The sequence below is a fragment of the Myripristis murdjan genome, chromosome 10 (genome assembly GCF_902150065.1).
Source record: "Myripristis murdjan chromosome 10, fMyrMur1.1, whole genome shotgun sequence".
NCBI lineage: Eukaryota > Metazoa > Chordata > Actinopteri > Holocentriformes > Holocentridae > Myripristis > Myripristis murdjan.
The window spans coordinates 13201312-13226263 of record NC_043989.1 but is presented as its reverse complement, the minus strand read 5'-3'; the positions used below and the strand labels follow the sequence as shown (position 1 = coordinate 13226263).

The window sequence follows — 24952 nt, the reverse complement described above, 5'->3', positions numbered from 1 at the left end:
TATTATGGTAGGCTGTTATTTCTGCAGGAAATTTGCTTTCATTCTCATTTAATTTTCACTTTCGTGGTAACCATCACTCTGTATCAATTATTTGTTACTCGGAGGGGTGGAGTTTTGTGAAATGGCTTAGTGTTTAATGTAACTGTGGGAGGAAACAGGAGGAGAAATTGCGAGGTCCGATGGCGCCACCAAGCGGTATCTTTCCGCTGTGTTTGCTGAAGCGAGAGAAATCTTTTACAAGATCTGCGAAGCCTCTGGTTCAACTGGAGCGTCTGGACTCTTATTAGCGGGCGTGAAAAGAGTTTTCTGACCATCATTTGCGGGCTCTCTCCGGATTAACTTGCTTTGCTTCATGTGAGTCTGGGATCCCATCGAGGCAGCTTTTACCAACCCAGCTGGCAGTGTCATCTCTGCGCTTTGGGACCAAAAAGTTTTTACCATGTCATTCAGCCGCGTCGTTGCACTCCTTACTTTATACTTTGCAGGTGAGTTGCTGAGCCTGAACAGTGAAGGTAAGAAAACCCAGTCAAGGTCTTTATTCAGTCTTTTTGTCACTTTGTGTGCGCAGTTCATGTTGCTGAGTTTTTTTTTTTCCCCCATTGCAAAACCAATTAAACTCTTCATACACGCATAGCAGAAAAGAGAAAAGACTGTACATTTGTAGATGTGTGGTGCTGTAGATTTGTAGAGCCATAAATCTAAAAAAGAAAAAAGAAAAAAAAAAAAAAAAAACAGAATGGATGGGTTAAATCATTCAAGTCTCTCATTCAAAAATCCAGAACTAATGTGAACAATGGGGAAATGCCTTCATCTCCCCTGTAACACAAGTTGTATTAGATGCAGATGTGCTGGATTTTTGAGGAAACTGAATAAATACAAATGCAGCCCACAAGTCATCCCAGAAGGAATGAACTGGATGCTGATCTCCCAAAATATTTACACCACATAAATCAATGGAAATCAACGGGTTTGACAGCAGCATTAGTTGTAACAGTGCTGCTGAATTGCCTTTTTCTTCCTCAGGTGCCTTTCTAGCTGCTGCTGACAATACCCTCAGATGTAATTACAGCTCCACGCCAATCACTACCCGCTAATTACGGAGTCCCCCCTGGGCCAGCTGTGGCCAAGCCCTCATTTGATCCCACCTGATAGTGACTGACATGACCTCAGATCCACCCTAACTCACACATGCACTCACATGATAAATCCCCATGATTAAACGCATGTCAGTCATCATCTTCCCTGTGCTATCAGCCCCTAAATCGTCTCCTGTCCAAGTCTGGCAGGATTGATTCTCATCAAGCGGTGACATTTTGAATTAAACCTTTCTGTACCGTCACTCGAACAGGCAGCTTTTGTAAGCCAGACATCAGCGGTGGAGCTGTGAAGTATGCTGCAATGCCTACCACTAATGTGACTCATCAGCCCACTTTTCTTGGATGCTCTCCCTGTGCATGACTCCGTGGTGGAGTCAGTGTGCTGTAAGCGGTGGGATGTGTGTCTGATGCCTGGTGTGTGTCAGTGTCTGGGCATTCTACAATAAGACCTCAGTAGTTTTACCCATGTGTGATTAACAATAGGCCACCACTATGAGATGGCAGATGTGTACACTGGTTTTTGGTGGTCAAATATACATCATTTGTGCCAGAAAAATATAAAAAAGGGAAATATCTATGTAGTTGTCTGTCATATTAACATTACTTTTGCCCTTTGGTGCGTAGATCCTCATAAATACCAGGGAAGCAATGAACTTAGATGTTTATTTCCACTGTGAGTAATTATCTGTAAGCAGGACTTAGGAAATTTTAGTATGAGGAATTGTTACTGAGTGGAACATGGAAGTGATTAAAAATAAAACAAAAGAACTGATAAGTCTGCACATATTTCCGGAGAGGTAATGGCTGTGAAATGCGATTATACTGCCATCACGAGAAATTTCCTTGAACTTTCCTTCATCTGGGTATCTTTGTGCCAAAAACATACCCAGAGTATAACAGACAGGCCTGAGCTGAAACTCGGGAAGCAGCCCTCGGTGCAGGAACTGACTGGAGGCCTGGGGGCGGGGAGGTTTACCGACTGGAAACTCTCAAGCTTGGCTCTCATTTCTAAACATGGAGTCATTTTCAGGATCTCAAAGGGAAAAGGGATAACGTGCTGAGACCACAAATGCTGAGACATGGGAATGGTAGTGAGGCAGATTTACAGAGGAGAAAAGACTGTTGAGGAATAAAACTCAGCATAAAGGCCGTGGTATATGGACAAATATGGCATGGCTTTCAGCATGGAAGGGGATAAGTGCCTGGAAAATTCTGAGTAGAAAATGAAAACATGTTGGTCCTAATTGGTGGTGAGGTTCTTTATCTTCATTGCCTCAGACTATAAAATTTAAAAGGGCCAGAAGACAGGGGCCAGACAAAGGCGGAAGGTATGTATAAAATCCATGCATATCTTTTACTAAACATGCATTATCTATACTCAGAGCTACATCAACTTTAAATTTAAATTTGTGACCCTTCTTGAGAAAACAAGATAATTTGGATGTCCTTTGTTAGACTCACTGTAAATACATTTGGCCATTCTTCAGGAGCCCTGGGGAGCGTCTGGGAGTTTGCTGTCAGATCCACTGATTGCAAATCCAGGTGTCTTTGGGCTAGGATGTTATTGAGCTGGTGTTGTAGGAAAGCCTGAAAGAAGGTTATGGAAATGAGACTGTGGGGAGAATCATTTGCATGCCATCCTGCCTTTATATGACCTATATTTTGCTCGATGCACAGTATAAGCTCCAAGTCATTTCATAAGAAGTCACAAAACCTCACTCACACCATGCGTTTCACATGTGGTATTTTGGTCACATCAAATCCGTTAGAGCTTTGTGGCTTGCTGTGTTTTTACATATTTAATTGTTTTTTTATTATTTCAGCTGGCTCTGGGACCACAGAGTATACCGGCTACGAGGAAGAAGACCGTACTCCTCAGCTAGACTACAGCGGTGAGCACAGGAGGATCCACACTCGCATATAAAAACACAAATCTTATATTACTGCAAAAAGGCTCATATTCTGTGTCAAAACACTCAGTGCTGTTGTCTGGGAGAGTTCATTTCTCTGTGTTTACTTTCTCTGAAATGCAGACCCATATTGGTGTCATTCTCCAAGTCTGACCAATGGGGAGGTGAACTGCGTCTCCCCTCGAGGGAAAAACTACCGGAGCACTTTGGGCACCCGCTGTGAAATGACCTGTGACCGGGGGTACCGGCTGCTGGGGAAGAGCTCCATCCAGTGCCTCGCCAGCCGCCGCTGGTCTGGGACGGCTTACTGCCGCCGTATGTGGAAGTTCAACAAGCAAGACTATAATACAGATACACAAAACGGATTAAAAAAAAAAAAAAAAAAAACCCATCTTTTACACAGGGGATTTTGAGAAGCAATTGTTCATAATGTGGACAAGAAGCAGGGAAAGGCAAATAATTGAATAGCTACAGCAGTCCAATTAGTTCTGAAAATTGCATCCCTACATTGTGATGCCACCCTTAAAACCAGAGACAACACCTAGACCGTATTATTATACTATAATATCTAAAATCCCACATATCTAGTTTCTTATCATGATAGTTATATTGTTATATATCGTCCAGTCCTACAGTACTGCAATAACAGCAGCCTTTAAGTATAGAGTTTCCATATTATATTTATGCTAGCATTTAATGAATATGTGATAATTCTTAAGGTGTTTTAACATATCTTTCATGTATCGAGCTAATGTGTGGTGTTGTTTGTCCAGAGATCCGCTGCCACGTGCTGCCCCTCATCTACCACGGCCGCTACACCTGCACCAATGGTTTTGCTGTGGACTCCAGGTGTGAATTCACCTGTGACCCCGGCTACCGCATCGAGGGGGAGCACTCCCGTACCTGCCTGCATGGGGGGACCTGGAGTGGGGTTGAACCTGTCTGCTCAGGTACATGTCAAAGTGATTGATTGCCTATCCAAGTAAAGCTGGCTTCATGTTAAGATTAAAAAAATCTGTTGTTTGCATTGGATTTTAATCTTCAGTCAGTTATTTTTATGTTCCCGTCATGTGATGGACTTAAATTTAGTCCATCTGCACTGCTGTCAGGTTTTCCACTAGTCTTTCGCAAGCTCAGCTCCCCATGTGTCTCATCTCCCACCCACACAAATACAACAAGCATATTTCCTGCACCCTCTGCTTTCTGGACTGAATTCACTGAGGTCTATTGTCCTCCGGCCTTCAAATTCCTCTGATCATGAAAAGGAAACAATCCAAAGCCAAACAAACGATGCCACAAAGCTGTTAACATTCACACCACGCTCTTCTCTGCTCTCCATCTTCCATACTGTTGTAATTTTTTTTCCAACTGATTACTTTAGATCATGAACCTCCAAAGATCAAGTGTCCTCTGTCCAGAGTCAAGTTTGCTGAGCCTGGGAAGCTGACTGCCAGGGTGTCCTGGGACCCCCCTGTTGCCACGGATACTGCTGATAAAATGCTGGAGTATGGCACTCTCTTCCGCTCTCTCCTCTTCCTCTTGAATTTAAAGGGATTGCAACACCACAGTTCTCGATACATGATTCGATGCCACAGAAAATAAGACACCCCATTCAGCACAGACGTCTTTAATTAAAACCTTAAATAAACCTTTGTGTTTCAAATATTTAAACACACAGGCTACATTAGAATAATAACACTGAATTACAAGTGCAACATTGGCCTGCAGCCTTCAAGTAGAAAACAAAGTTGCCAAACAAATTATGCAAAATCAGAGGAGCTGAATGAAATGTCCTGCTGTAACAAATACAATGGTGTGACTATGTGCACTCATTTTGATTTACAGTCCTGTAGACATGACTGCATCTTTGTGCAAAGTGGCTCAGATATTTAAACACACAAGTTAAAGCTTCATTTGAATTAAAACACTGAGTTAAGAGTGAGTATCACATTGTGTTGATACCACAGATACTAAAAACACTAGTATTGGTATCATAATCAAAATTTTGGTGTTGTCCTGGCACCTAAGTATCAGGTTATGCGACATCCTCATATCGGTCCCTTTTTCATCCCCCCCAGTGTGATACTAGTCGGCCAGGCCCCAGACACTCACTTTAAAGAGGGAGCAAACATCATCCGATACAAAGTGTACGATCAAGCCAGGAACAGAGCCGCCTGCAAGTTCATCATCCGGGTTGAAGGTAAAACACAGTAGACCGGGCAAACTTTATAACTGCAAGTAACACCAAAAATTTGCACTACTTATTTCCACTGTGCTCTCCTGTCAGTGAAAAGATGCTCAGAACTACCACCACCTCTGCACGGCTACCTCACCTGCTCCTCAGATGGGAATAACTACGGTGCGGTGTGTGACTACCACTGTGAAGGAGGACATGAAAGGAAGGGGATCTCGAGCCGTGTCTGCCAGTTCCAAGGCACCTGGAGTGGAGGCCCCGCTGAGTGTGTTCGTGAGTAGACAGTCTATATGAGCGTGATCATTTATGATGCTTATCATGTTGCCCTATATAAAATGCAGTGGGGTAGTGGGGTATAAATACAGTGTGTGGCTGTAACCTTGTGTGTGTGTGCTGTATGTGCAGCAATGGAGATAAAGTCAGATGTGAAGACAGCATCTGCACTCCTGGATCAGTTCTATGAAAAGAGAAGGCTACTGATCCTGTCTGCACCTGACATAACTGACCAGCAGTACAAGCTGCAAAACATCATGATACAGGTGAGCAAACAACATTTTCCACTTGTGGACATTACATGACACCTACCAAAATCAATGTTTTTCCTCAATTTTAATAATGATTGCTTTAAAAGAAATCTTTTTGAAGTGTTACAGTTTCCATACATGTTTGAGAAGAACCTGTAGCATGCCAAAGCCTTCCAAGATGGTGCCAAGATGGTAGCAATATTGGAGACTGTAGATAGTTTAAAATGATCTGAGCATTTTTCTGGACTATAGTGTTCTCGGACAACACTGAATACATATTTAAGAAGTGGATGCAATGCATGTACTCAATCAGGAAACTAAGCCTCCTTGGAGTGAGCTAGCCCTGGTTTAGAAGAACCTGTATGCTCTTAGAACACAATATAAAGCGTGAAGGATTATAGATGATGCTACACCTACTTGCTCTCCCAGTTTTGGAAGCTAAACTCTGACACGTTACAGGATGTCATTAGCAGGAACATTTGTAAGAAACCAATCGCCTCAAGATGAACAATGATTTTTATGTTGTCTTTTAATGCTTATTTATATTCTTTTTGTCTACTATGCATTTTAAGGTTGTGAAATATTGCAGAGTCAAGGCAAAAAGCAAATTCTCACTTTGCATGGACAGTAAAGTTCTAGTCTCTTCCATGTTCCCACTAGAAATCAGACTGTGGCTTTGATCTACGACACGTGACAGTGATTGAGCTCCTGGACTCCCCACCTCGGGAGACAGGCCGCATCAAGGAAAAGCAACTTGCTGCTGAAGTCATTGAGGGTTTGAGGTAATAGACTGGGAGGTGGGGTGCGTGCGTGTGTGTGTGTGTGTGTGTGTGTGTGTGTGTGTGTGTGTGTGTGTGTGTGTGTGTGTATGTGTGTGTGTGTGTGTGTGTGTGTGTGTGTGTGTGTGTGTGTGTGTGTGTGTGTGTGTGTGTGTGTGTGTGTGTGTGTGTGTGGTGGTGGTGGGGGTTCCTCCCCACAGTTATTTGGATATCAGAATTGGCCAAGACTTACAGTAAATGTGGGACACGACTCATGTTTTCCTCGACTGGAAAACCTCTTGCTCTGCCACAGGCGTTTCTGCTTAACATTTAAAACCCAGAGCGGAATGCAGCATGTTCACACCTGTTCTCTGGGGCTTTTCAAATGTCATTCAGGGAAATGTTCTTAAGCAGAATTAGACAAGGCAGGATAAGGGAAAGTGACGACACCATAAACGTAAACCACAACACTTGATTACAGAGCAATCTCTAGAATCCACTGAACACTAGACTGATGATATATAACAGTGAAGGAGTATCTGAATTATGGTTTAAGGAGATGGCAAAAAGAAAAAAAACAAACATTATTTTGACATTTTGATTGCACTATAACTCAGTTTTAGTGGGAATAATTTTTGCATTAAAAAATATATTCACTGAACAAACTATTAAAATGAAAGTGGAATAAAGTGATTTTTACTGGGGTCTGTACCACATGTTTTCTTAAATCTGGAGAAAACTACTTGAATACAACCAGAAAACTTCAATATTCTATTTATTATGGTATTTTTACACACATTTAACTTTTTTTTTTAAATCGAGCAATTGCAGTTTCTTTGATTTGGATATTGCACTTGGACATATTGCAGTTTTGTTAGTGTTACAGTTTAGTGTTCAGGCCTAACCTGAAGGTGTAGTTTTCCTTTAAGGATCTAATTATTATTGTATTTGTGTTGTTGTGCAGGCAAGCCTTCAGAATCACCAGGTCCTACTTCAGCATGGTGCTGCTGGACAAACACGGAGTGGACCGAGAAAGGTTCATTACCACCATGACCTCGGATGAGCTTTTCTCCTACATTGACAACTACCTGCTGGATGAAGCGGAGCGAGAGAGGCTCGAACTCCACAGAGATTTCTGCGACTAATCTAATAAAAGCTCTCTGGTTGCCACAGGGATAAACTGATCAGTACAGACAGAAGATGAAAGACAGAAACATCCAGCAAGCCGGTCGAAAGAACATCACAAGCCAAAGAAGGACAAGAATAATACTACGGTTCTGTATGTTCAAAATGTGATCACCACACACTATGAGACAGCACTGAGAAGTGATAGCACCGTTTCTGTTAAAACTGCAGTGAAGAGCCATGGTGGCCAGAAAACAGCCACCACAGCTTCGAGAAATATGGCTGACATGGGTGGAGGTCCAGAACAAAAGAAAATACATTTAATGAGTACTGAAACAAACAAAAATGTCCCCAGCAACCACTGCTACAACTAAACAATCAGGGAGTACTTCAGTAGAGAGATAATTTCTGAAATCATCTAATATCTATGCCTAATAGATGAAACAAATGGACCACAATATTGGCTTCAGTCATATAATATTTATTGGGTGAATAGTATAATTAAGAAAACCTTTAGTTAAAAATGGCTGTGATTGCACTCTTGTCAGAAGTTAAAATCTACCTTTACATCTACAAATATACAACATTCAAATAGTGCTTTTTATGTATCCATTATAGAAATATTTATTTTACATAAAATATGACAAATAGCAGTATGAGCTATGATGGATTACATAATGGTATGGACTCGAATAAGCAGTTTAGATGCAACACCAGAAATCCTCTAATGCCAATTTATAATGAATGGTTTGCAGATTGTGACAGTAAAAACTTTACACAACTATTGAGAAAAGGCTGATATAACACCATTACTTTTGTAAGTGCTGTGTGCAATTATGAATTCCAAAAATATATGCACACTGAATTTTAAAAACATAAAATGGCAGTGTGTCAGTGAACTTAAAATAGTGTGAGTGCATAGTGTCTCACTTTGGCACTGTTTCAAGAGTAACACCAGCCTGCGTTCAGGGGAGGTTATGACAATGATGAACCTCACCAAAGAGACTTTGGCTGTGCAGTGAGCCTCAGGAGGGCGAGGCGTGTGACTGTTGAGTATGAATACTTGTGTCAGATAGGGAGGCAGGTATCACATATGTTTACTGCTCAGCAGGCCAATACATTGTGTGTCTATTTATGGCCAATCAACTGTGGGTCTGGTTGCTTCAGGCCAACGAACTTCTGGTCTGATGAAATGTTTGTGGAATAAAAACAATCCCATATTTTGTCCTAGATCCCACAACAATCTCAGCTTCTTCTTCATTCCAACACCCATGGCTTTGATTCCAAGTTTCAGACTGAGTGGTGTCCTCATTTGTCCTTGGTCTTACCCATAGAGGTGCGCAGTGGCAGAGTGCCCTCTGCCCATGAATCAGGGTACTGCATCATCTTCTCCCAAAGACTAACCTCCTCTCCCACAGAGTCCATTTCCATGTTCTCCTTTCCAACTTTTAGCATGCCTGGAAAGGTAGATGATACAATGAATGCAAAATGAATGGTCTGTTACTGATGATGGAAATTTATTTCCTCTTACTCAAGTCATTTTCAAATCAGGGAAAAAGGTAAGTGGAAGCCTCCTAGACACTTCAGCAGTAATCAAAAATTCTGAGTCTGCTTTTCTGAACAAAAAGAATTACAGTTTGATGACAAAACTGTTTAAACCAAAAAGTGGCAATACTGAGATACCATGTTTCTTACAAAGATTAACTCAGTTCACCTTCCCTCCAGTTGGACAGCCATCTGGAAAGTTTCACAGAAACTACAAAATTACATTTCACAGGCACACCCAGGTTTTACTGAATTCTGTCAGTCTTGTACCTGTGCCACAGCTGAGGCGTACCCCTCCCAGGAATTCATTGCTGGACATGGCCTCTCTGTCCCACACAGTCAGCTCCAGACACATCCCCTTCAGCTGCTCCAGGCTTACATCCTTGTACACAAATGTATGATCGTAGTGAGGGTTCAGATTCTTCTTCACAACTGGTGTTTTCTTCTTTGTGGACTTGGACTTAGCTGGTAAAAGGTACCTAAAAATGTACCACAAACAACAGGCTTTAAAAATAAACTTAATGTTAAAAAAAACTTACCTTAAAGTTTGCTTAATGTGAGAATGCAGTGAGTGAGGAGGACAGTTGGCCACTAACCCTTTTACAAAGGAATCTGATGTGTCTCCTGCTTTCATTGCCATCAAATTCTTTGCCTCTTTAATGAGGACATGTAATTCTCCCCCTTCCTCAGTTTTTGCCTTCTTGCCTGGGGGGGAAAGACAACCACATTTGACATCTGAAATGTCTAAAATACTAGTAAAGCTGATTACTTGAGATGCACCGATTGTGAAATTCTGGGCTGATACCAATGTTTAAAACAATTTGGCTGATAAACGATGCCAGTATTTAAAAAAAACCAAACCAAAACAAAAAAAAACTGTCTTTTAGGCCCTCATTATACAGTACAAATTCAGTGGAGGAGTCCCATTGAAGATGTTTGTTCATCCTAAACACATTTTTTCCCCCCATCGATGGGACATGATTAATCTCATCAATGGAAGAGAAAAAAAATTACAAGTAGTAGATTAGTCAGATTAGATCAGTCATGCTTAATAGACAAAAACAGATGGAAAAACAAAATTGGAGCATCCCTACTGATTATATTTCTGTTATAGCAGTCTTACCTTTGATTTTGTCAGCTGTTGACTTTTTAGGTGTGATAAATTTCAAGGAGACCACCAAGTCCCCTTTGTACTGAGCAAAGCAAGAGGCCTGCACAGCTGAGGCTGCCTATTTATAAAAAGGATATGTATTTATTGCTAGATCACATATGAACCCCAAGGCAATAACATACATGTCAACCACCATAATTGATGCAACACTCCCACATCCAGTTGTATCAAATATATCTAATTTCACAGACAGCAGCTTGATGTATGTCAATATCATCTTGTTTTGACCTGTAATCATAGGAGCACTCTCAGCCTGTCAATGTAATTTTGAAAATGCTAGAATTTGGTGCAGTGGTTAAGATTAATTATTCATCAAAGACCAATCAGCAGTGTCAGATACTGAATGTGATGGATAGTCATGGACATGAACGGAGGGACTCTCTCTTCATTGTGAGGGACAAAAATAAAAATCTCTTTTCACTACCTTCCCCATTAATGCCACACATTCGTCCTGAGGGGAGTCCAGGTCTCGGCAGTCCAGGGAAATCTCCACCTCTCCCAGGAAGGCATTGCGGCTGATGCGCCCATGGTGCCAGACTGACAGCAACAGGGACCGGGTGAGCAGCTGGGAACGACTGATGGAGTACTGGTCAAAGAGGAGGAGAGTGGATGCATTGCAGGGCTTGTGTTAACAATGATAAATGAATAGAGAGGTCTTTCTAAATTTTTAATGCTGAGGGAGCTTTGAACACATCTCAGAACTGTGGTTTTATTAGCAGCTTTATTCCCTAATGTAAAATCTTGAATACAATTTGCCTCTTCCCTAACCAGAATTGCTTTAAACTCAAAAAGGCAAATGAAAAAGTGCAGAGCCGTAATCTGTTACAAATTTGATTTATCCAGATAATTTCCTATTCTTGAACTTTGTTTGCCCACTGTATTTAATCTACCTCTGTACATTCAAAAGGTAGCCAGCCAACAAAATCAATATTTGTCAATAGCTATTCTTATCTTCAGTGTCAATATCAATCTTAAAGGTCTCTGTAGGTGTGGTCATTATCTACATGACATGAGGTTTGGCGCAAGGTCAGTAATCAGGGAGTGTCACAAAGTCAACAGCCTTGGACCAACAGAGCTTCAGGCTAGTTCTTTAAGTGTCACGAATAAACCATCACCTTTAGCATCTCTTGGTAGACAGGGCTGATTGTATTCCTCTTGGTGCTAGTCTTCCTTTTGCTCTGGCGAGATTTGTCTGGTAGAAGGTAACATTTGACATAACTGCAAAACAAAACAAAAGTCCATCATTTTCTTTACTAAAAACTGTTTTCTTCACTAAATATATTTGGTTATGGTAAGGTAGAGCAAATCACCTCCACGTCATTTGCAAGACTTTGTATACACAGCATCCTCTTATCTAAGCTGATCAAAATTGTGTTAACAACACTGTAAGGTGTGTGCACAGCAACAGAGAATCACGTGTAACACTCCTAATCATGTACTTAGATATGGATGCATGATGCAGGAATTAATTCAATTCACATTGTGTGCTGTACAGCCAATGTTTTCAAAATAGATTTTATAAAGTTCAGCACTTCAAGGCCTCTAGCAGTGACCTCATGACCTCAGTTGTTTTCAAAACTCTCCCTGAAAACAAAGTGATATGCAAGTATCTCCAATAGCAATATGCATTTTTTCTTCTCCCAATAAAAGCACAAGGCTCAACGCTGCAGTGTGTTTAGCTCAGTCTGTCATTCTGGTGCTGCTTGACCTGAGTGCTGCTTTCGATACTGTGGACCACCAAATTCTTTTACATAGATTAGATGAGTGTGTTGGCCTGTCTGGGATGGTTTTAAAGTGGTTCACCTCATATCTCTGTGTAAGAAAATTTTTTATTTCTATAGACAATCAGTGCTCTAAACAATATGAGGTTACCTGTGGAATACCACAAGGATCAATTTTAGGACCGTTACTTTTTAATTTATACATGTTACCCCTGGGCAGTGTCATCAGGAGACACGGCATCTCTTTCCATAGTTATGCTGATGACACCCAGCTCTATGTGGCCGTGTCTCCTGATGACACTGGACCACTTGACTCACTTTTTAACTGCATTTTAGATATTAAGGCCTGGATGTCACAGAATTTTTTACAGCTTAACCAGGACAAAACCGAAGTACTGATTATTGGTTCAAAGGCTCAGAGAGAGAAACTGGCCTCCAAACTAAATACACTTGGACTAAACCCAAGCCAAGAGGCAAGAAATTTAGGAGTGATATTTGACTCTGATTTTAATTTTAAACCACATATACGCAGTGTCACAAAAACAGCATTTTATCATTTAAAAAATATCTCCAAAGTGAGACCATTTCTCTCTCTGGGCAATACGGAGAGACTAATGCACGCTTTTATAACTAGCAGGTTAGACTACTGTAATGCTCTCCTTTCTGGTCTACCCAAAAACACAATTAACCAGCTGCAACTGATCCAAAACTCCGCAGCGAGAGTTCTGACTCAGACCAGAAGGAGAGCACACATTACGCCTATTTTAAAATCCTTACACTGGCTGCCTGTTAGTTCTCGCATTGATTTTAAAGTTCTTTTATTAGTTTATAAGGCGCTACATGGACTTGCACCGGACTATATGTCAGATATGCTTTTAGTACATGAACCAGGAAGGCTCCTCCGATCCTCCGGCTCTTCTCTCTTGGCTGTTCCACAGAGTAGAACCAAAACATTCGGTGATGCTGCTTTCAGCCACTATGCACCAAAACTCTGGAACAGCCTGCCGGAGGATCTGAGAGGAGCCGGAAACATTGAAACTTTTAAACGTAGACTAAAAACCCATCTCTTTGGTCTGGCCTTTATGTAGTGTCTTATAATATTATAATTTTATGGTTTTATAGGTATTCTACTTCTTATTTACTATTAATAATTTTATCTGTATTTGTTTTATTGTTATTTATTGATTATTAAATCATTTCATATTGTTTTTATATTTTTATTCAGTATCTTATTTCTTGAGTTATTTTATTATTGCTGTGTTTTTACTGTTTTAAATCATTTCATATTGTTTTTATATTTTTATTCGGTATCTTATTCTTGAGTTATTTTATTATTGCTGTGTCTTTATTGTTTTAAATAGTTCCATATATATATATATATATATATATATATATATATATATATATATATATATATATATATATATATATATATATATATATATATATATATTTTTTTTTTTTTAATTCAGTATTTTATTCCATTCTTATTTATTTATTTTATTTATTTTAAATTAACCATATTTTATGAGTGTGCATCGGTCTCCTTGTCCTTTCACTTCTTATTTTATGCTTATTTGTCAATCAAGATGTAAAGCACCTTGAATATCATGCATTTGTTTGAAAGGTGCTATATAAATAAAATTTGATTGATTGATTGATTGATTCTATAGATCTTTTTAAAAACGATTTTAATGTCTTCTGGGTGTGATCTGATGACGTACGCCTACATATTTCAAACAACCGCACTGGTTTTGGTACAACACTGTCTTCCATATCATGTATAGAAGGGACATATTTGCTTTTGCCAATGTGATGTGTATATAACATTAAATTTATATAAAGTAACAGAATTATTTCCACAGTATGAATAGCTAAAAAATGAGCACCAGCTAACATTCAAATCAAATTTACTAGCAAGACTTGTTTGAAATCACTGGAACAGGTGTAGGTGCACGTGCTGCACAGGTGAGACTCGTGGTTGTGACTGTCATTGGTAGAGATCAACAGGCATTGCTAAACTGTTTCAGGAAGAGTTTTGAAAGTGACTGGAGTGATAAAATCACTGAGTAGGGTGTTGAGTTGCCTACTATGCTTCTACAGCACGGCTATGCTCTGAAAAGTGGAAGTCCTTCATATTTACGGGTTGCAACGCTGTCGTGAAGTATCACCATAGGCCAGCCCATGGCATTCCTTGATGAAGACATGCAGGCTCTGGGTGTGTTCATCATAGCTAAGAGAGAAGACGATGTCCCCGCTCACCTCCACACTGTCATAGTCCCCTGCTTCACTGTAAATACTCATTAGGCTGCCCAAAGTACTCTGGAGGAATATAGACATACCAGAATTGGGTTAAATATAATTTACAAATAACTCTTGACACCTTTTGTTAATTTGTGTGCCTTCTGTGGTAAATACTCACCTAACTGTTGCTCTAAACAGACTGATTCTGTGCTAACAATAGTAAATTTATTAATTTATTAAAATTGGTTTTGTTAGAAATTACTTAGACAGAGATGACCACAGGGCTGAATAAAGCAGGTTTAAAAAACTTATCCTATTATCAGACTTTGCTTGAAAAGGAATGCACACCATAGATGACAAGAAACCACTGGACGATAAGCAAAAGTGAGTCAAGGACATAAAGCATTAACAGGAGATCATGAAATTTCACTTGATATCTACATAGATGGAGAGTGACAGCATGAAAGTCACATTAGCTTCTGATTTGCATTCCCTAAGGCCTTTTTGTTGCATAACTGCTGGTTACTATAGAGACAGTGAGCAGACTTCACACACTTCCTAAGTTGAAGGATATCCTGAAGTGATAGATGTCTGTTCATTTATCTAAGATCGGTTCAGTTTTGAGAAAGATAATAATGTGATCTTGAAACATTTTTTTTACACAAGTAAAGTAAGCTGTCAGGAAACAACAGAAAAATTAAGTTTACCTTTGAGCTGTGCAGACTGGAGGTGCTTGAAGCCACAGTCTTTCTATGGATGTCAACCAAATGGTCAATATCCTCTTCCTCTTCATCTTCCTGTAGCATCATGGCAAACACACAAAAGACAGATCATACACACTGTGGTGTTTTTCCCTCGTTACCCTTTTCCCTGAGTGGTTAAGGAGAATTTTGTTTAAGAAGTCTACACTCCAGGAAATGAAATTTGAAATAGGAAGGGAGGAAAGAAAAATCCACACTTCATTTCAAATCATTACAATACTATTGGTAAGGTATATCTATTTTGTTGTTTGGTCATGTATTTGTCGTATTCCAACAAATAAAATGACCAAACGCACTCAATGTTAACTTCACAGTGACATGTTTTCAGTTCAGCTATTAAACATCGAGTTCAACAGCAGAATATCCTTCTACTATCAAAAACATCAAAAGCAAATGCCAAGTTTTAGAGTCAGTTTCTCAGTATGAAACAACAAGAATGTCTCTCTGGACTCATAATTCTGTACTATATTCATTTACGCTCATAAAAGAGGCAGAGACAGCAGTTTCTCCACTAATACTGGCCTCAATAGACCATAATGCAATGCAGCTGCAAGACATATTTGCTGAATAAGTGGCACAACTCTCACTATTTGACCGGGAAAAACTCTTGTTCCTGCTGCGTTATCCTTATTTCTCTCCAATTAACATATTACATGAACCTGAATGAAACAAGTTCATGCACATTCCCTGGGAGCTGTCAAAGGGCATTCTGGGAAATGCAGGGAATCACTTGACGAAGGACAAGAGGTATACTGTTACAAGACTTGATGAAAAAGTCATTACTGGTCTGCTTTGAGCATCACAGACTTGTAAAATTCTACATGAGAATGGGAAGATGGATTTCTCCTTGAACTGCTTACCTGCACATCAAGACCTGGTACAGAACGGCTCCTGTTGCCCAAAGACGACTCTTTGGGAACACCTCCATCTCGGAGGTCCAGTGTTGATGTGTGCTCTATATATACATAAACATATAAACATAAACATATATATACAGTACAGGCCAAAAGTTTGGACACACCTTCTCATTCAATGCGTTTTGTTTATTTTCATGACTATTTACATTGTAGATTCTCACTGAAGGCATCAAAACTATGAATGAACACATGTGGAGTTATGTACTTAACAAAAAAACGTGAAATAACTGCAAAAAAAGGTTTATATTCTAGTTTCTTCAAAATAGCCACCCTTTGCTCTGATTACTGCTTTGCACACTCTTGGCATTCTCTCCATGAGCTTCAAGAGGTAGTCAATTGAAATGGTTTTCACTTCACAGGTGTGCCTTATCAGGGTTAATTAGTGGAATTTCTTGCTTTATCAATGGGGTTGGGACCATCAGTTGTGTTGTGCAGAAGTCAGGTTACTACACAGCCGACAGCCCTATTGGACAACTGTTAAAATTCATATCATGGCAAGAACCAATCAGCTAACTAAAGAAAAACGAGTGGCCATCATTACTTTAAGAAATGAAGGTCAGTCAGTCCAGAAAATTGCAAAAACTTTAAATGTGTCCCCAAGTGGAGTCGCAAAAACCATTAAGCGCTACAACGAAACTGGCACATGAGGACCGACCCAGGAAAGGAAGACCAAGAGTCACCTCTGCTTCTGAGGACAAGTTCATCCGGGTCACCAGCCTCAGAAATCGCAAGTTAACAGCAGCTCAGATCAGAGAGCAGATAAATGCCACACAGAGTTCTAGCTGCAGACCCATCTCTAGAACAACTGTTAAGAGGAGACTGCGCCAATCAGGCCTTCATGGTCAAATAGCTGCTAGGAAACCACTGCTAAGGAGAGGCAACAAGCAGAAGAGATTTGTTTGGGCCAAGAAACACAAGGAATGGACATTAGACCAGTGGAAATCTGTGCTTTGGTCTGATGAGTCCAAATCTCTGAGATCTTTGGTTGCAACCGCCGTGTCTTTGTGAGACACAGAAAAGGTGAACGGATGGATTCCACATGCCTGGTTCCCACTGTGAAGCATGGAGGAGGAGGTGTGATGGTGTGGGGGTGTTTTGCTGGTGACACTGTTGGGGATTTATTCAAAACTGAAGGCACACTGAACCAGCATGGCTACCACAGCATCCTGCAGCGACATGCCATCCCATCCGGTTTTAGTTGGACGATCATTTATTTTTCAACAGGACAATGACCCCAAACACACCTCCAGGCTGTGTAAGGGCTATTTGACCAAGAAGGAGAGTGATGGAGTGCTGCGGCAGATGACCTGGCCTCCACAGTCACCGGACCTGAACCCAATCGAGATGGTTTGGGGTGAGCTGGACCGCAGAGTGAAGGCAAAGGCGCCAACAAGTGCTAAACACCTCTGGGAACTCCTTCAAGACTATTGGAAAACCATTTCAGGTGACTACCTCTTGAAGCTCATGGAGAGAATGCCAAGAGTGTGCAAAGCAGTAATCAGAGCAAAGGGTGGCTATTTTGAAGAAACTAGAATATAAAACATGTTTTCAGTTATTTCACGTTTTTTTGTTAAGTACATAACTCCACATGTGTTCATTCATAGTTTTGATGCCTTCAGTGAGAATCTACAATGTAAATAGTCATGAAAATAAACAAAACGCATTGAATGAGAAAGTGTGTCCAAACTTTTGGCCTGTACTGTACATATATGTTTATATATAGAGAGCATATGTATGTGTGTGTGTGTATATATATATATATATATATATATATATACGTGTGTGTGTGTGTGTGTATGGGGCATTAACGTAAAAGTCGACCCATCCAAAAACACAGGAAAGAGACATGCAGCAAATAGGCATATAAGATATTAACCTGGAGGCTTTGGAGCACGTCTGATGCTCTTTTTGAAAATTCCATCAACATCCAACGAGTTTAAATCCAAATTTGGACTGACCGACTTTGCTTCTGTGGCCTGTTTTGAGAAGGACAATAAGTCATGGTCAGAGGCATGACCTCTGTTGTGAAAAAAGATCATTACTGCCTGTATACATTAGAGAGCTTCTCACAGTGTTTGCTTCTGAGTTAGAGCTGTGACTGCGGACACTGTCTGCTTTGACTGGGATGGTCTGACTGGAAACACTGGATCCTGCTGGACTTGACCTTGCTGAGGTCTTCCCCAGCCTTGAAGACAACAGGAATTAATATTCAGTGGGAAAGACCAAAAACAGGGTGCTACCTGAGTATTCATGACAAAAAAACATCTCACAATAGAGATGTGGTCTCTGGAAGTGGGGTTATAACTTGACTCAAAATAAACAAAACTTCAAGCAGAGAGCAGCATAGTTTCACTAAGCGAGTAAAAACTCTGACTTTGTTATCAATTAATCATCATCATCATTTAAAGCAATATGCGTCTTTTGACATTAAAATGACCTATGACCCTGTGTGTCTATACCTACACCCATAATCTGCCCCCTCCATCCACCAAATAAAACTGTTTCTCTTCCTAACTGGTATCCTATTAGTTTACACTTTCAGATGATCCCTACCTGCCTTATATCCCTCCTCAACATCCTGTTATAACAAGACCCACATAAAATCAAGTAAGAAAAGAATTGTTTTTAAAAGGTTGACATCTCAATGCGCACTTCATTTCCTGGCTCAAGATGAAACTTTGCATACTGTGGTGGGATGGGCAGTCCCATTACTTTTGAATCTAACCATGTGTGGATTTACCTCACTGGGTCAGGGGTCTCACGGCCAGACTCCGTCTCAGTTTTGCTGCTACACAGACTGGTTTTTTCTGCAGATTCTGTGTCGCTGCGCTGCTGCTGGTCCTTTGACCCGACATCCTCCTTCGTTTCACACAAAACGCTTGAACCAACAGATTCCGAAGTTTCACTCGGCGGACTGTTGAAGTGAACGTGTCAGAATGGTTGAGACAGTGTGACAGGCTGTGTGTTTAATCGTAGGCCTTGTACTAATGTACAAGTAAACTGATGCAAGGAATGATGACTAGCCCTCACCCTGTCTTTTTGGGTGTCCGGTCTCTCTGTCTGGGCCGAGCCACAGGAGTGTTTGGGTCTGGGTTTACCTCTGTGCTTCTCAACAGCACCTCTCCCATTGTTTCATGCTTCTTCACTGTAACACAAACAGTTTAACCACACTGCCTTAGTTGAAAGAAAAGAAAATGGGGTCATGTTATTGAAACTTTTTTTTTTTTTTTTAACATTTTCCTTCTTCCTTGTTTAATTAGGACAACATTGCACTGACAGTGGGCATTTCATTAATCCGAGGCAGAGATTTGTTTACATTCCCAGCTGAACTGTGCATGCCCACTTCCTCTTCCTGTACTCACATGGAGGCCTCTTTTTCAGGGAGCTCCTCACTAGGTCATGTCCAGGCACGGTAGAGAAACGGTTGACTCTTTGATCAAAAAACCAGTCACCTGTTCTTTTCTTTAGATCCCTGGAAACCAATAGAAATTACTGTTTATTTTTTTAAAATTGTAAATGCCAAATTCAGCAAATTTAACATCAATTGTGTGATAAAACAGATTTGGAAAAAAAGGTTTCAAAAAGCGTGTTAGGTAACTGTGAGCTAATTACTCAATTAATACAATTTATATGTCTGACTGATTCGACAAAAAAAAAATTCAGCCCTGGTTTTTAGAAATAAATCTACTGCTGTCTCAGAATATTACTATAGTTAATAATTGTTATGAAAGGAATGACAGAGGTGTTCGATCATTGTTTATAGTGAAATATTCACTTGGTGATACTAATCTTGTTAAATATTAGATGTAGGTCAGTCCTGACATCCACTGCTGATATGAAGGCTCCTCCTTGACCAAAACTATGTAAAAACATCCTGTAAAGCTGGTATATTTTAGCTGTTGTTATTACTTAATGTGCACATTTAAAAAAAAGTTTAAATGTTAAGTGAAGTTTCCTGTAAATTAATTCCCCATTTAAAGACAGAAATGTAACCCAGAGTTTGGACTATTGTGCAAGTCACCTAAAATAATTTCATTAGTTTGTGACTGTTTTAGTGTCACAGAGACACACACTGCACCAAAGACTGTTTCAGAATTATCTGTGCTACCAAGCTCCAATTTCCAAAGGATACAGTGAATCCTTGTAATTTTGGCATAAAGATATTATAGTATCAACATAAAATATTGGTGACACCAGTAAACATATTGTATCAGGATTTAATTAAATACATATTTGTCAAACCTCAAATAAATGCCCATTTGCCTTACACATCAAGGGTTTTAATGCCATCTTACATTTGTATGAGCAGTTACTGATCCAAGTCAACAGTAACAAAATACACAAAACTGAGTCTCTTACGTCTCTTTGGCACACACTCTGCACAGCCAGGATCCATCGGGGCGCACCGTTCGGCAGTTGCGGCATACATGGTGGTTACATAACCTGCACTGACTGGACAGGAGAGTCAGCCGACTCAGAGGCTCCAGGCAGCGGCCACAGCTACGCGGACTGTACTTTCCACTGCCGCGCTTGGCCCCCTTCCTCTTCATATCCAGTAGCTCTGTCTTCATCTTCCTGAGATAAAAGATAACAGCTCAAATGTTACTCACTGACAAATCCATTCATCCCTCACAGGCTTAGAGTTTTAAAGAAGAAAACTTCAAACTCCCTTTGGTACATTAACCTTGTTATCTATCAAATTCTGACGTTCAGCACATTTCAGGATTTGTTTTGTGAAGAACTGTTGTAATTTACTTTTTTATTCCACCCTTTTTTCTCAAATGGCCTTGTCTAAAACACAAAGTGATTTTCTTCATTTTCTTGAGTGCCTCTGACAAGCCTCACAGAAGTCAGGAACTTGCTGCTTTCAGCTGTGGGTTACACATGCAAGTAGAAAGAGGGCAATACTGGAGTGAGACATTTCCGGTCAAGAGAGAGAGGGTCACATCCTTTACTCAAAACACAGTGTGTTGTGACTACACTGGAGTCTGGTGATTTGAACTTACTGTGTCTACAGAAATTGTTATTTCTGCCTTTTCTACAAAAGATTTCTTTCTGTATACTTGTTAAATGTTGGTGCAAAATGGTGAATCTATACAGAAGCACTTGCTCGTTAATTCTGAGACACCAAAACCAGACCTTTACTGTTGATGAAGTAGTTAACTGATTAAAAACAGTTCACTACCTGTCTTTTAACAGTGTTAAAGGATAGGTTTTGTTTTCTGAAGTCCACTCCCTTTATTCCAGCAGTGCTATGGCAACTTCCTCAACACTAAGCTGGGAGGCCTAACCAGGGCTTACCTGGAGGTATCCCCCACCACGCAAATAATCCTGACACTAAGGGAATTAAGCAACAGTGACCATAAACTACCACAGTATTTTGTTGAATTAACGTTCTGTAGCACTTTACTATCTTTCCCTGCAAAATATGTGGGTTCTAGCACTGAAAGATGATTGGCAAGTTTTGGCCCTGTAAACTTGAACTGAGCTGTAGTTATGGAGCCAGCGCTGCACCTGCATCAAAGCAAAAGGTAGCCTCCATTGCTTGACAATGCATGTGACTGGAATAAAGTGAATACACTTCAAAAAACACAAACCTATCCTTTAAAGTGTTTAAAGGGTGGATTTTTCCTGTAACAAAACACATGCTGATACAAAAATTTGTATGGTCTATACCCGTGGCTCGTTTGATAAATGAGGTGAAGTAACGAGATGTATTTAGGTCAATAAACACGCAGCGCTCTTCTCACCGTACACGGCGCTCCTCAGCCAGCCTCAGCTCCTCGTCCCGCCGCAGCACCTCCAGAATCAGCTCCCGCTCATCATCAGTCAGGAAGACCAGGTTGATCGTTTCAGCGGCCTGGGGCATTGTAGCTCTTTTCTGTTTTACTGGCTCTCTGCATAGGTTAACTAGCCCAAATCAAGAGCTGTCTCATTTAGAAATCCACCTAAAGACAAAACAGTAGACAAGGAATTGGTTGAGATTAAACAGCAGTGGATTGTCTCTGCCTTGTAACTTCTGGAAAACAATTCCACAATTTCATGACACCCTTTTCAAATATTTATGACCAAATCAATTACAAGTAACCATTAACCTACCAAATAACCATTTTTCCAATTTGAAAGTAAAGTATTGTACACTTATTTTAAGTCTGTCAGTGAAAAACAAAGTCCACAATCATCATTTCCCTCCAACCAGGAAACCTTTTCTTAAAACTTCATCTCCATTTCATTATTTTTCCTTACTTCCTCAAGTCTGGAAAACTATTTTAAAATTCTACATAATACTTACAGGTCTTCCAGGAGTGTGGGAACTGTGCATAATGCAATAAAAAAATGAAAAAGCCTGCAGAAAGAACAGCATCTTGTCCCTGGCTAACTTTACTGAGCCTGTGTGGTAAGCTGAACACACTGTGTCCCACAGGAGGAGGAAGTACTGACTGGATTCCCTGTGGCGAGGAAGACACACATGGGCAGGGACAGTGACATTGTCTTGATAAAATGCCTGGTAGATGACAGAGTCACCTTTCTCTCTCTTGTGTGTGAGACCTGCACACCATGGTTACATGAAAGCAATGGATTATCATAATCTCATTGCAGACAGTCCACTGCACATCCACACAATTATGTAACCTACCGACAGCTTGTGGGTAACTGATCATTCAAAGATGAAATAACTTTTAGATATTCAAAAGCAGGGCTGAACAATGCCATAATAAAAATGACATTGTGGTTAATTTTACAGGCGATGTGGGGCAATACAATTCCCGTTTTTAGTAGGAATGATCATTTTTGCACTTTCATTTTTCATTGAAGAAGCTTTGAAAAAGATTATGATTTTTGTTTGGGTCTGTACCAGATGTCTTACACACTGGAAATGCAATTTGTAGGCCAGGGCATTTCTCTAGCACCATACTTCATTCACAACAATGTTTTGTCACACACTTTTTCTTTATGAAAAAAATGCTGCTCCTGTGATTTGGATAATAATTTGATTAGCTTAGCTGTTCAGCCCCATTCAAAAGTGCAAATATTTTGTGTCCACCAGCCAAGTTACCATCAAAACACTGACCATGGGAACCTCACTAACGCCAAGGCAGTCTGGCCTTGCAATATAGTCAATATGTCATATGATGAATGGAATTTTATTATGGGGGCATGGCAAACTCTAATTTTTCCAAATGACAAATGACTAAAAAAGGAACCAGGATGCTTGAGCATTAAAATCCCACAGGAGCCTCAGCCAGTGCAAAAGGTTGTTTATATTGGGAAAGGCAAAAACAACATGAGCTCCTATCAAGCAGAGTTCCCACCCTCTAAGGACACAGAGAGCCGGGCGGAGCTCTGCAATTAAACCATTTGTCTAATCCCAATATTAAGCTTGTCATCTGCCACATCCCATCCGAAACTTCATGCTCTATTTGAATGCCCTAAATTAAAGCAAGTTCTATCAAGTGTTCGGGAAGCAGAGAGGAAATTTATGGCCTGCTTCATGCAAAACTTTAGGGAAATACCTCTTCCTTATTGTTTGAAACCTTAAGGCCAGTTGGTTCACGCTTTTGTTGTTATACCTGAAAGACAACCTGACAACCTTCAGGGAAATGGAGAATGCCTCCCCACAACATGATAGTGAGAGAGCACTGACTGGAATAATCCTCCAAAAACAAGTAAAGCACATGATTTGTCCAAGCTACCTGAAGGACAGGAGTTTCTGCAGGAAATTAGAATTTAAGTGCCTGTGAGGTACATTAACCTCAGGAGCCAATGCAAATAGCCATTAACATGCGTACAGACTGTAGGCATGCCTTAGAAACTCCAAGCTCCCAGCCTTCAGCTAACGCATTAACCTTATATCAAAAAGGCACATGTACACTGAACAAACACGAAACTCAAATGTAAACGAATACGTTTCTAATCACGTAAGAAAAAATACTGATAGGATGTTTCAATGGCTGTGACCTGTGAAGAAATGCATAGTTTAAAAAAAAAAAAAAGAAATTCCTATGAGCTCCAAACACCAGAAAGTGATTTCAACAGGCTAACATTTACTCACAGGAAAATGAACCAGATAGTGACTTTAATTCAAATGCAAACCCGATCACAGAGAAGAGCTGCGCTTATGCAAATTTACAAGCTGGAAGCTGGAAAGCAAAACCCATGTTTTGTATAAAACCTGGAAGGAGATAACAACCTCAAATAAGCGACGAAATGACCGGACTAGCTAGTATAAGTTGGATGAAATTACGAACACCTGTTGTTAACGGTTGACTTCTTCTGCTAGCATTACACAACTGCCGTCACCACGGGCAACGGCGAGGAATTTGAGAAAAAATACCTCAGAAAAGGTTTCAAAGTCGTAGACAATGTTAAATTCACAACGAATTCAAACTAAAAATGCGGCTGTGTTTCTGTAAATAGGCAGTCTTACCTCCCCTCTTCGGCAGCACTCGACTAAATACAGCCTTTCCTTCTTTTTTTGCCTCCGGTCTCTCCAAACTGTTGACTTTGTGCGACAGGAGTCCAAGTACCGGAAGATAAGGAAAGTTTGCCGCAGCAGACAGGCGCGCCTCTGAATAATTTCCATGACAGGTGCATTTCCTTGGCTCCAATTTCCGCAGTCGCAATTAATGTGGAAAATCCGGTCCACATTATTAAAACGGCATCTGCTAGTCCTAACTATTTTCCATTACCCCAAAAAGTACCAAGATGAAAAAAATAAGTATTTTTTGCATAAGCGTCTCTGGATCAAAACGGCAGACAAAAGTGTTGAACCCTTATGGGAGATCATTTTAATCTGTATCAGCCAGTGCAATCAGTGCAATATGTAAAGCGACAGAATGAACCATTTGAACCATGTTGTGCAGTAATAGTGAACGCCTAGGTGCAGGTAAATAAATAAAATACCAGAAAAAATCATGGCACTACAAAGAGATGATCTGATGACTTGGATTAACTCAAAAGTCATGATTTTGATTTGCAGTACAC

At 40.3% G+C, this 24952-nt stretch overlaps 2 protein-coding genes across 3 annotated transcripts; one reads left to right on the top strand and one right to left on the bottom strand.

Moving 5' to 3' along the window:
- Positions 1 to 233: 233 nt before the first annotated feature.
- On the top strand, positions 234 to 8037 carry srpx2 (sushi-repeat containing protein X-linked 2). The gene is made up of 10 exons (XM_030061822.1): positions 234 to 485; positions 2921 to 2989; positions 3131 to 3322; positions 3781 to 3957; positions 4389 to 4512; positions 5086 to 5207; positions 5295 to 5474; positions 5607 to 5740; positions 6386 to 6507; positions 7448 to 8037. The coding sequence occupies exons 1-10, from the start codon at positions 440 to 442 to the stop codon at positions 7626 to 7628; spliced, it is 1347 nt and encodes a 448-aa protein (XP_029917682.1). The 5' UTR covers positions 234 to 439; the 3' UTR covers positions 7629 to 8037.
- A 31-nt stretch (positions 8038 to 8068) lies between these two features.
- On the bottom strand, positions 8069 to 24552 carry sytl4 (synaptotagmin-like 4). 2 transcript variants are annotated; one of them, XM_030061820.1, is made up of 17 exons: positions 24396 to 24552; positions 21718 to 21915; positions 20327 to 20542; positions 19330 to 19439; positions 18998 to 19112; positions 18708 to 18881; positions 18038 to 18152; positions 17844 to 17943; positions 15911 to 16005; positions 14997 to 15086; positions 14189 to 14367; positions 11440 to 11542; positions 10749 to 10910; positions 10277 to 10382; positions 9750 to 9858; positions 9424 to 9632; positions 8069 to 9065 (listed from the first exon to the last, which is right to left on the bottom strand). In XM_030061820.1, exons 2-17 carry the CDS (start codon positions 21834 to 21836, stop codon positions 8917 to 8919), a joined length of 2151 nt encoding a protein of 716 aa, XP_029917680.1. In that variant the 5' UTR covers positions 21837 to 21915; positions 24396 to 24552; the 3' UTR covers positions 8069 to 8916. The 2 variants fall into 2 exon arrangements, with proteins under 2 accessions (XP_029917680.1, XP_029917681.1); XM_030061821.1 differs by lacking the exon at positions 24396 to 24552 and adding an exon at positions 24021 to 24153.
- Positions 24553 to 24952: the final 400 nt, after the last annotated feature.